Genomic DNA, 12,338 nt, shown 5'->3' with positions numbered 1-12,338 from the left:
TTTTAGAAGTTTATATATATATATATCATATATACATATATACATATATACTGTATATATGATATATATATATATATATATTTTTACTGTGGCTCCACTATTTAGTACATTTAAGTGACTATCAAGCAGTATGTAACTTTTCAAGTGGTAAGTGTGTGGAAATGAAACTGAATAATATATAGTAACCAAACTAATACAGGACTATGCAAGAAAATACACATTTGCACGACAGAATAAAAACCATGACAAGTGTTGTGTATCAATTAAATATCACAAAACATAGCTATTTATTTAAAATACCATAAAATCTAACTACTGGAAATAAGGGTTTTTCCAATAATCAGCAATGGATTACATGTCAGGCCAACCAACTGGCATTGTTTTAGGTAGGGTACTTGACCTCTGATTTTGTGATTTAGCAGTATGCTATATAGTGAAGCACAGGATTAAGAAGAAGACCTAGTAACCTGCGTAATCCCAACTAATCTGCCTCTGCTTCTTTCCACTTGACGTTAATGTAGGAGAATTTGGGAGCGGCAAACTGGGAATGTCAGCTAAAGAGAGGAATGTGGAGCTAAACAGAGGTTTTGCTTACTCTGACCTTGCTTGGTGAATAATGTATCGACTTCTCTTGGTTCAGATGCTACATTGTTGTTTCCTGGTGGCCCATTCCTGCCCTACTCTGTGTACTTGTGTTTACCTAGGAGGGAGCAATGGGACAGGTCTCAGGTAGCGTACACTTTAGTTAATTAAATGTCTTAATTTACTGCCTTAATTTCAGTTGCTTGCTTGGGTGTGCTCCTTCTCTCATATCAATGGATCTGCATGAATTTACCTAACATCTTGGATCAATGGTGTTGTTCTTTAAAACATATACTGTACTTTATACAGCATTGTCTGACGGACTACATTTTGATCAACTATGCATCAATATGTATGTGCTCTGGAATGGTTGGACAACATTTTAGAAATATGTTTGGTCAGAGGTTGAGTAAAATATTATTGTAAAAAATAACGGCAAAGGAGGTGGTAGACATGTCATTTGCCATGCTTGTTTGTTTATACAACAAACACAGTTAACTCTTAAATTCCTTGAGTTGCTAAATAGGACTGAAAGGCATTTTTAGCTCTGATAGCTAGCTACTCTTCTCAGTGCATTCTTCACATACATGATTCATATATCACGCTGTTTGCACTGACAGGTCTGTTTTGTGCAGCGAACCCCGCATGTCGGCCATCCCCCTCAATGCTCCAGCCGACACAGTCAAGTTTCGTCTGGAGAAAACCTCTATCTCCAGAGTGCCCAGGGCAGCCTTCTTCTACCTGTCTGAGCTCCAGTTCCTGTGGTTGACCTACAACTCCATCACCACCATCCACCCCAGCAGCTTCCTTAACTTGAAGGTAGAAGTGGGCATACTCCTACCTGTATAATCCTCTCTATTTAAACTAGCAGTATCTGCAACACTATCCTTAGACTTACTTGGTTTTGTATGAAAACTACATTTGACAGTATCTAAAACTTACCTCTCCCTGAAGGCGTTGCGTGAGCTGCGATTGGACGGGAACCTTCTCTCTGCCTTCCCCTGGGAGGGGCTTAGGGACATGCCGCGGCTGCGCACACTGGGTCTGCACAATAACCGCCTCTCCAGCCTCCCTGCCCACGCTGCCCTCTTTCTTCCCAACGTCACCTACCTAGATCTGTCCAGCAACAGACTGACCACTCTGCCCTCAGAGCTGTTGGACCTTTGGTTCCCTCCCCCTGCCCAACTAACAGGCCCAACACAGAGAAGAGTGCTAGGTATGGTTCACTAATAGTAATCTTAGTGTTCTATGCAAAAATAGGTCCCTTGTCAAAGGACAGCATCTGAAATTGAGAAATGCTCATATCTCAAACGTTCACGTTAATTTCTTATTGGACATGTTCCCCATTTCACTCCCTTTCAAAGCTAAGCCAAATGGTCCAGCTCTTTTTGTGTCTCCAGGTGTCCATGACAACATGTGGCAGTGTGACTGCCAAATCTCTATGCTGCTGGCCCAGTCTAAGTACCAGGAGAGCCCTGTAGTTCTGATGGACCAGCTCCTGACCTGTAGCCGTAGCGGGGGAACCGCCGACCAGCTGGGGGCCCCCCTCACAGAGGCTGACTTGTCGCGGTGCCAGAGGCCCTCTGTCCAGCCTTCAGCCACCCGGGTTACCTCCCCGCTGGGCAGCAACGTGATGCTCCGCTGTGATGCCACAGGCTACCCCACGCCAGTGCTCACCTGGACCAAAGCAGCAGGAGCCTCCATATACAACACAGGTAAATATCTATGAACATTCTGTAACATCGCACCTAATTAAACTCAAACCTACTCTTCAATTTTAACATGGAAAATCATTCCCTGTGCTGTTTTCAAATGTCTGATTATGTTTGATCTTGACAGAGTGCTGTCAACAACCGTACAGCAAATCTGACCCTGAAAAACTACCCATTAACTTGGACAGCTGTAAGTACTTCATGTGCATTGCTGCATTTTGACTCTTTTATTGCCGCATGTCTTGTCAATAGACTTGAGTCACCTATTTTTGTGTTACATTATAGTTATTCAGGAATCTCCGCGTGTGGGAATCCGATGGTCCATCATCAACCTAAATGGACTTTCGTACAAGGATGCAGGAGAATATCGGTGCCAGGCACGGAACATGGCAGGAACAGCAGAAGCCCCCATTAGACTTAGGGTGGTGGGGGTGGTGCCCCCTTCCATAAAGAGCAAGACCCGCAAAGCCCCTTCTAGATCCTCAACCAGCAACAGAAAACCTCTCCCACAAAAGCCGAAACGGGCACAGAATATTACTTCAATCTCCACCTCAAAAAAGAAGACTCTTCTGAACCTCAAGTATGTTACACCCCCCACTCCAACGAACAAGACCCAGAGTATCAAAATGGCCCCGGTCCCCACCCCCCTGAAAAAAATGTAATCGTCCTCAAAAAAGTCAAACAGAAAACCTCAGATATCTGTCAATATTATACCCACCTCACCAGAAAACACTACCACTACATCATCTTCACCAGAAAACAACAAGGACCAGATGTAGTGGCCCTTTCATCTATTACTATAACAACCCTTCTTATTCTATGCCTTTCTGTTGGTCAATATTTTAAAGAGCTCATACATGACCCTTTAAAAACAGAGTGATCAGTGGCCAACAGAGGGCGTCCAGAGCCCAGAGACATGAATAGCAAACTATTACTCAAACTATTACTGTTACTCTGTTTAAGTGACAACAATTACCATTGAGGATCTGATGTATTCTTTTTCCAGATTTGTTTTATTTTGTTTTACTGTTTTTAGAGAGGTAACGCTTATCACCCTCTTATCTGTGTAAGATCTGTACTTGTGCTAAAGATTACGAGGACATATTCCTACAAGGACATATTCTTACTAGGAGCTCAGCTATAAAGGGTAATTCCGCCACTTCATATTCATTCTCTCCTCCACCATACCAGTGTCTACATGAAAATGGTGCATTTCTATGATCTCTGGTAAAGAGCAGAAAGGTCCTCAAATGCTTCTCAATGAAATAACAGTGCATGATGAAAGTAAAAGTAAGATATTTTTTTAATCATGGCTGAATTACCGACCGGGCATGAAGGCCACGTGCCCCCATTGATTTTGTTAGCCACTCTCACACAGATATAATTCTAACATGGCATAAGTCATGGCAAAATGTGTAGAATTTCAGGAAATTAGCTTTAAAACAAAGGAAAAAAAATCTTTACTCCATGGCAAAATCTGTCGAATTGTAGGAAATGTGCTGTAACACTAACAATTTTCCTCTTCATCTCATGGCAAAATGAGTAGGTAGCCTAAAGGCAGATAGCCTAGCAGTTAAGAGTGTTTGGCCATGAACCAGAAGGCAGTTAACCCCCATCAACAACTGCTCCCTGGGTGCCATGGACGTTAAATAAGGCAGCCCACTGCACCTCTAATTCAGAGGGGTTGGGTTAAATGCAGAAAGCACATTTCGGTTGAATGCATTCACTTGTGCAATTGACTAGGTTTCCTAATTCCCTGAAATTAGTTATACATTTGCAAAATGTGTCCAATTTGCCATAAACGTGCTTTAAAGTTGCACAATTTTCTCTGTGCCTATGGTAAAATGTGTAGAATTGCAGGAAATTTACTTTAAAACTAAAATAAATTATTCGCGGTCAAGAAAGGGGGCCACTAAAATGTTTTGCTGCCGAGGTTTGCATGTAAAGGCTAGTAAACTTTGAAATGTGTGTGGACATTTCTTCAAGATTTAAAAAAATATATATATATTTCACCAGGTAGGCTAGTTGAGAACAAGTTCTCATTTACAACTGCGACCTGGCCAAGATAGAGCAAAGCAGTGTGACACAAACAACACAGAGTTACACATGGAATAAACAAAACATACAGTCAATAACACAATAGAAAAAGGCTATATACAGTGTGTGCAAATGAGGTAAGATAAGGGAGGTAAGGCAATACATAGGCCATAGTGGTGAAATAATTACAATTGAGCAATTAAACACTGGAGTGATAGAGACTGGAGTGATAGATGTGCAGAAAATGAATGTGCAGCAGAGAACTGGAAGGAAAGGCGGCCAAAGGAGGAATTGGCTTTGGGGTTGACCAGTGAAATATACCTGCTGGAGCACGTGCTACTGGTGGGTGCTGCTATGGTGACCAGTGAGCTGAGATAAGGCGGGGCTTTACCTAGCAAAGACTTATAGATGACCTGGAGCCAGTGGGGTTGGCGACGAATATGAAGCGAGGGCCAGCCAACAAGAGCATACAGGTCGCAGTGGTGCGTAGTATATGGGGCTTTGGTGATAAAACGGACGGCACTGTGATAGACTGCATCCAATTTGCTGAGTAGAGTGTTGGAAGCTCAAGGATTGGTAGGATAGTCAGTTTTACGAGGGTATGTTTGGCAGCATGAGTGAAGGATGCTTTGTTGCGAAATAGGAAGCCGATTCTAGATTTCATTTTGTGTTGGAGATGCTAAATGTGAGTCTGGAAGGAGAGTCTTACCAGACACCTAGGTATTTGTAGATGTCCACATATTCTAAGTCAGAACTGTCCAGAGTAGTGATGCTGGACGGGCGGGCGGGCAGGTGCTGGTAGCGATCGGTTGAAGACTATGCATTTAGTTTTACTTGCATTTAAGAGCAGTTGGACGCCATGGAAGGAGAGTTGTATGTCATTGAAGCTCGTCTGGAGGTTAGTTAACACAGTGTCCAAAGAAGGGCCAGAAGAATACAGAATGGTGTCGTCTGCGTAGAGGTGGATCAGAGAATCATCAGCAGCAAGAGCAACATCATTAATGTATACAGAGAAAAGAGTCGGCCTGAGAATTGAACACTGTGGCACCCCATAGAGACTGCCAGAGGTCCGGACAAAAGGCCCTCTGATTTGATACACTGAACTCTGTCTGATAAGTAGTATGTGAACCAGGCGAGGCAGTCATTTGAGAAACAAAGGCTGTTGAGTCTGCCGATAAGAATGTGGTGATTGACAGAGTCGAAAGCCTTGGCCAGGTCTATGAATACAGCTGCACAGTATTGTCTCTTATCAATGGCAGTTATGATATAGTTTAGGACCTTGAGCGAGGTTGAGGTGCACCAAAGACCAGCTCGGAATCCAGATTGCATAGCAGATAAGGTACGGTGGGATTCTAAATGGTTGGAGATCTGTTTGTTAACTTGGCTTTCGAAGACTTTAGAAAGGCAGGGTAGGATAGATATAGGTCTGTAGCAGTTCGGGTCTAGAGTGTCTCCCCTTTTGAAGAGGGGGATGACCACGGCAGCTTTCCAATCTTTGGGGATCTCAGACAATATGAAAGTGAGGTTGAACAGGCTAGTAATAGGGGTTGCAACAATTTCGACTGATAATTTTAGAAAGAGAGTGTCCAAATTTTCTAGTCCTGCTGATTTGTAGGGTCCAGATTTGCAGCTCTTTCAGAACATCAGCTATCTGGATTTGGGTGGAGGAGAAATGGGGAGGCTTGGGCAAGTTGCTGTGGGGGGTACAGGGCTGTTGACCGGGGTAGGGGTGGCCAGGTGGAAAGCATGACCAGCCGTAGAAAAATGCTTATTGAAATTCTCAATTATCGTGGATTTATCGCTGGTGACAGTGTTTCCTAGCCTCGGTGCAGTGGGCAGCTGGGAGGAGGTGCTCTTATCCTCCATGGACTTTACAGTGTCCCAGAACTTTTTGGAGTTTGTGCTGCAGGATGCAAATTTCTGTTTGAAAAGTTGCATATCGGGGGCTATTCGATACTAATGCAGTATGCCCCAGATTTTTTTTGTGCTGGTCAAGGGCAGTCAGGTCTGGAGTGAACCATGGACTATATCTGTTTCTGGTTCTACAATTTTTTGAATTGGGCATGCTTATTTAAGATTGTGAGGAAGCACTTTAAAGAATAACCAGGCGTCTTCTACTGACGGAATGAGGTCAACATCCTTACAGGATACCCGGGCCAGGTCTATTAGAAAGGCCTGCTCGCTGAAGTGTTTTAGGGAGCGTTTGACAGTGATGAGGGGTGGTCGTTTGACCGCAGACCCATTACGGACGCAAGCAATGAGGCAGTGATCGCTTAGATCCTGGTTGAAGACAGCAGAGTTGTATTTGGAGGACTGGTTGGTTCGGATGATATCTTTGAGGGTGCCTATGTTTACGGATTTGGGGTTGTACCTGATAGGTTCATTGATAATTTGTGTGAGATTGAGGGCATCAAGCTTAGATTGTAGGATGGCATGTCCCAGTTCAGGTCACCTAACAGCACGAGCTCTGAAGTTAGATGGGGGGCAATCAATTCACATATGCTGTCCAGGACACAGCTGGGGGCAGAAGGTTGTCTATAGCAAGCGACAACGGTGAGAGACTTGTTTCTGGAAAGGTGGATTTTTAAAGGTAGAAGCTCAAATTGTTTGGGCACATACCTGGATAGTAAGACAAAACTCTGCAGGCTATCTCTGCAGTAGATTGCAACTCCGCCACCTTTGGCAGTTCTATCTTGTCGGGAAATGTTATAGTTAGGGATTGAAATTTCAGGGTTTTTGGTGGCCTTCCTACACCAGGATTCAGACACGACTAGGACATATGGGTTGGCAGAGTGTGCTAAAGTAGTGAATAAAACAAACTTAGGGAGGAGGCTTCTAATGTTAACATGCATGAAACCAAGGCTTTTTTACGGTTACAGAAGTCAACAAATGAGAGCGCCTGTGGAATGGGTGTGGAGCTAGGCACTGCAGGGCCTGGATTACCCTTTGCATCAGCAGAGGAGAAGAGGAAGAGTAGGATAAGGGTACGGCTAAAGTCTATAAGAACTGGTCGTCTAGTGCATTTAGAACAGAGAGTAAAAGGAGCAGGTTTCTGGGCGCGGTAGAATAGATTCAATGCATAATGTACAGACAAAGGTATGGTAGGATGTGAGTACAGTGGAGGTAAACCTAAGCATTGAGTGATGATGAGAGATGTATTGTTTCTAGAGACATCAATTAAACCAGGTGAGGACACCGCATGTGGGAGGTGGGGCGAGAGGTTTAGCAGAGGCATATTGAGCAGGGCTGGAGGCTCTACAGTGAAATAAGAAAATAATCACTAACCAAAACAGCTAACCAAAAATAGACAAGGCATATTGACATAAGGGAGAGGCATGCGTAGCCGGCGGGCTGGAGGCACGGAGATTCAGACAGCTAGCGGGCCGAGGATAGCAGGCTAGCGGAAGGGCTTTAGAGGGACGTCGCGAAGGAAGAAGTCTGTTGTAGCCACCTCGTGCAGTTACGTCGGCAGACCAGTCATGATGGATCAGCAGGGGTCCGTGTAGTAAAAGGGTCCAGGCCAATTGGCAAAATATGTATAGTAGCCCGATGGACCTCTTCAGCTAACAGTCCGTTATGCTCTAGGCAGCTAGCGGGCCGCGGCTAGCAGGCTAGCAGATGGGCATTTAGGGGACGTCGCAATGGAGGCGCCTGTTGAAAAAAAAAACTCGGGCGGATTACGTCAGTAGTCCAGTCATGATGGATCGGCGGGGCTCCATATTGGCAATAAAAGGGGTCCAGGCCAATTGGCAAAATAGGTATTGTAGCCCAAGGAGTGGCTGATGGACCTCTTCAGCTAGCCGGGAGATGGGCCTTGCAAAGGCTAGCTCCAGGCTGTAGTATCTGGGATCTACATCGGTTTATATTAGTTACTGTGCTGTTACTAAGCAGTAATGCATTACGACAGTGTTACGTTACTACACCTAATAGGAAATGCACATGCGCACTGGGGTGCCGCGAACTGTAGAGCACGAGGGGTTTTGACTAAACAAAAACTAACTGTACTCCCGTCTCCTGCCTGGTCATTTCTCCACAACACAAATATTACACAGGCTAATTGGTGCTTGCTTCGGGACAGAGACGTTAGCCAGGAGAAGCCAATCGGATAGCAGCTAGCTAGCCTAGCTGTGATGATCCAGGTGAAGAGGTTCAGAACTTGCGGTGGGAATCTGGGGATATGGAGAAAAAAAAGTCTGATAAGCTCTGGGTTGAATCACGCTGTGCAGACTGGTGTTAAGGGTTGAGTCAATCAAATCTAGTATCAGGATAAGTATGACACTGAGTCACCGTATTGTATACTATGTACTTTTTATTAGCTAAGCAATAAGTGGTAAATGCAATTTTCGTATATACGGGTTTGCTGTAACACCACGCAGGGTAGAACAGAGAACTAACTTGTTCCTGACAAAGTTATTATAATATACTCTGACAGAAGTAGTTCCCGCTTCTGAGCTGGCCTGTCACAGAGTAGAGTCTGGGCGTGGTTTAAACTCACTCAGCCTATCGTTGATTGTTGGCACACGAGCTGGTCCCAGCCCCCTAGGCGCTTCAGCGGTCAGTCGTTGTAGTTGTGTAGAATATCTATACGCTCACACACTCGATACAGTTATCACACACCTGGCTCCTGTTATCTAACAAAAGACCATTTGTTCTCTACACTACGTTCTTTTTCTGTATTTTTCCATCACGAGAAAGGCCCATGGCCCTGAAACTGTTAACAATGTCTCAAGTCAGCTATGTTGCATAACACATACACCCACACAAGCCAACAGCAGATAATATTAAATCACATATGATATGGTAACGGGCTATAGTGCATAACACAGAACCTCACACTGGCAGGAGTTGACCGGGCTGAAGGGTAGCTGATGACCGCTAGCAGTGGCTAGCTAACTACTACCTAGTAGCTAGTTAGCTGGCTAGCTGCTGTTGGGGGTTCCAGTTCTAAAGTAAAGAAAATAGCAGATCCATACCACATTGGGTGAGATGGGTTGCAGGAGAGTATGTTAAAGTTTGGGGTTAAGAAAAATAGAAAAAATATATATGCGGAGAAAAAAAATGTATAGAAGATATACCCGGGACACGACAAGATGAAGACAAAAGACTCCTGACTGCTACACCATCTTGGAATAGGATTGATTAAGATACCACAGTGTCTATGAACATCATTGATTGTCATATTTCATTGTAAAAATTGTACTTTTATATGATGAGCAATGCATTCTTTGAATACTGTCTCATACTTGTGTTAGGATGTTATAGACATACACTGAAGAGGCAAAGGTGTACACTGTGCAAGTAAAGTAAGTTGAAGTAACAAGGAAACCATGCTACCTACATTTAATCAAGGTAAGTCTCCTATTCTACACCTGCATTGCTTGCTGTTTGGAGTTTTAGGCTGGGTTTCTGTATAGCACATTGTGACATCAGCTGATGTAAGAAGGGCTTTATAAATACATTTGATTGATAGATATTCTGAGGAGAGCATGTGTGTACCAAATGTTCTAATAATCTGACAGTTTGGAAGCTCTTCACCTTCATGTATTTATTCATGCATACAGTGGTGTTGATGTGCATGGAGAAGTAGCTATACTAAAATTTTGCACAAAATTTCGCAAACAGCCCGCCTGGCGAAGGCGCCCCGCCCCGTGTGAAAAATTAGATGAGAAACAGTGTACTATGAATGACCTAAAATCACGGCAGTGCGAAATATATCCACCATGCAGCGGTTATTTTAGGATGTAAATCTTGGTGGGGCAAACAAATATATATATATATTTTTTAATGCATGCCAGCAAAGCCACAACACTAAACAATACATTCATTGCACTACAACGGTGACAAATGATGCCCACAAACTGTTAGGGCCTACATAAATCAAATCAAATAAAATCACATTTTATTGGTCACATACACATATTTAGCAGATGTTATTTTGGGTGTACCAAAATGCTTGTGTTCCTAAGCACCAACAGTGCAGTAGTATCTAACAATTCATAACAATACACACAAATCTAAAAACAAGTGAATGGAATTAAGAAATATATAAATGTTAGGGCGAGCAATGTCGGAGTGGCATTGACTAAAATACAGTTGAATAGAATACAGTATATAATATGAAATTAGTAAAGCAGTATGTAAACATTATTAATGTGACTAGTGTACCATTATTAAAGTGGCCAGTGATTCCATGTCTATGTATACAGGGCAGCACAGGGCTACGGTTCTTTTTTCTGACTTTCCGCCTGACTGACGTGCCCAAAGTAAACTGCCTGTTACTCAGGCCCAGAAGCCAGGATATGCATATAATTGGTACCATTGGATAGAAAACACTTTGAAGTTTGTGGAAATGTTAAAATAATGTATAAGACTATAACACAATAGATATGGTAGGAGAAAATCCAAAGAAAAACCAACCGGAAACGGTACCTCTGCTGTTGAGTTCCGTTTTGTTCTTAAATGGAAGTTGTAGTTCCGTCGGGTCTCTCTTCCCCCGCAAAAAAATAAGCATCTAGAAGAAGTTGGAAGGAACCCCGGGACTTCAATCCACTTTAGAATGCGGATGATTTGATAATTTATACAATCCATCCGGAAAGTATACAGACGGCTAGACATTTTCCACATTTTGTTACGTTGCAATCTTATTCTAAAATTCATTAAATCGTTTCCACCCCTCATCAATCTACACACAATACCCCATGATGACAAAGCCAAAACTGGTTTTAGACATTTTTGAAAATGTATTAAAAATAAATATGGAAATATCATATTTACATACACTGCAGATATTCAGATTCTTTACTCAGTACTTTGTTGAAGCACATTTTGCAGCAATTACAGCCTCGAGTCTCCTTGGGTATGACGCTACAAGCTTGGCACACCTGTACTTGGGGAGTTTCTCCCATTCTTCTCTGCAGATCCTCTCAAGCTCGGTCAGGTGATTTCGGGAGTGTCGCTGCACAGCTATTTTCAGGTCTCTCCAGAGATGTTTCGATTGGGTTCAAATCTGGGCTCTGGCTGGGCCACTCAAGGACATTCAGAGACTTGTCCCGAAGCAACTCCTGCGTTGTCTTGGCTGTGTGCTTAGGGTCGTTGTCCTGTTGGAAGGGGAACCTTCACCCCAGTCTGAGGTCCTGAGCACTCTGAAACAGGTTATCATCAAGGACCTCTCTCTACTTTGCTCCGTTCATCTTTGCCTCGACCCTGACTACTCTCACAGTCCCTGCCACTGAAAAACATCCCCACAGCATGACGCTGCCACCACCATGCTTCACCGTAGGGATGGTATCAGGTTTCCTCCAGATGTGACGCTTGGCATTCAGGCCAAAGAGTTCAATCTTGGTTTCATCAGACCAGAGAATCTTGTTTCTCATGGTCTGAGAGTGTTTTAGGTGAATTTTGGCAAACTTCAAGCGGGCTGTCATGTGCCTTTTACTGAGGAGTGGCTTCTGTCTGGGCCACTCTACTACAAATGCCTGATTGGTGAAGTGCTGCAGAGATGGTTGTCTTTCTGGAAGTTTCTCCCATCTCCACAGAAGAACTCTGGAGCTCTGTCAGAGTGGCCATCAGGTTCTTGGTCACCTCCAGGACCAAGGCCCTTCTCCGATTGCTCAGTTTGGCCGGGCGGCCAGCCAGCTCTAGGAAGAGTCTTGGTTATTCCAAACTTCCTCTATTTAAGAATGGAGGCCACTGTGTTCTTGGGGACCTTCAATGCTGCAGAATTTTTTTTGCTATCCTTCCCAGATTTGTGCCTCAACAAAATCCTGAGCTCTACAGACAATTCCTTCAACCTCGTGGCTTGGTTTTTGCTCTGACATACACTGTCAACGGTGGGACCTTATATAGACAGGTGTGTGCCTTTCCAAATCATGTCCAGGTTTTTGAATTGATCACAGGTGGACTCCAGTCAAGTTGTAGAAACATCTGAAGGATGACCAATGGAAACAGGATACACCTGAGCTCAATTTCGAGTCTCATAGCAAAGGGTCTGAATACTTATGTAAATAA

General features: G+C 43.6%; 1 protein-coding gene across 2 annotated transcripts; it reads left to right on the top strand.

Moving 5' to 3' along the window:
• The first annotated feature begins 17 nt into the window (after positions 1–17).
• Positions 18–4,214, top strand: lrit3b (leucine-rich repeat, immunoglobulin-like and transmembrane domains 3b). Of its 2 annotated transcripts, XM_036953846.1 has the most exons (7): positions 18–147; positions 641–729; positions 1,203–1,401; positions 1,537–1,798; positions 1,983–2,297; positions 2,422–2,484; positions 2,580–4,214. In XM_036953846.1, exons 2-7 carry the CDS (start codon positions 641–643, stop codon positions 2,954–2,956), a joined length of 1,305 nt encoding a protein of 434 aa, XP_036809741.1. In that variant the 5' UTR covers positions 18–147; the 3' UTR covers positions 2,957–4,214. The 2 variants fall into 2 exon arrangements, with proteins under 2 accessions (XP_036809741.1, XP_036809740.1); XM_036953845.1 differs by having other exon boundaries at positions 113–729.
• The last annotated feature ends 8,124 nt before the right edge of the window (positions 4,215–12,338 follow it).

This window comes from Oncorhynchus mykiss, chromosome 19 (assembly GCF_013265735.2).
Source record: "Oncorhynchus mykiss isolate Arlee chromosome 19, USDA_OmykA_1.1, whole genome shotgun sequence".
NCBI lineage: Eukaryota > Metazoa > Chordata > Actinopteri > Salmoniformes > Salmonidae > Oncorhynchus > Oncorhynchus mykiss.
This window is presented reverse-complemented; position numbering and strand designations above follow the sequence as displayed.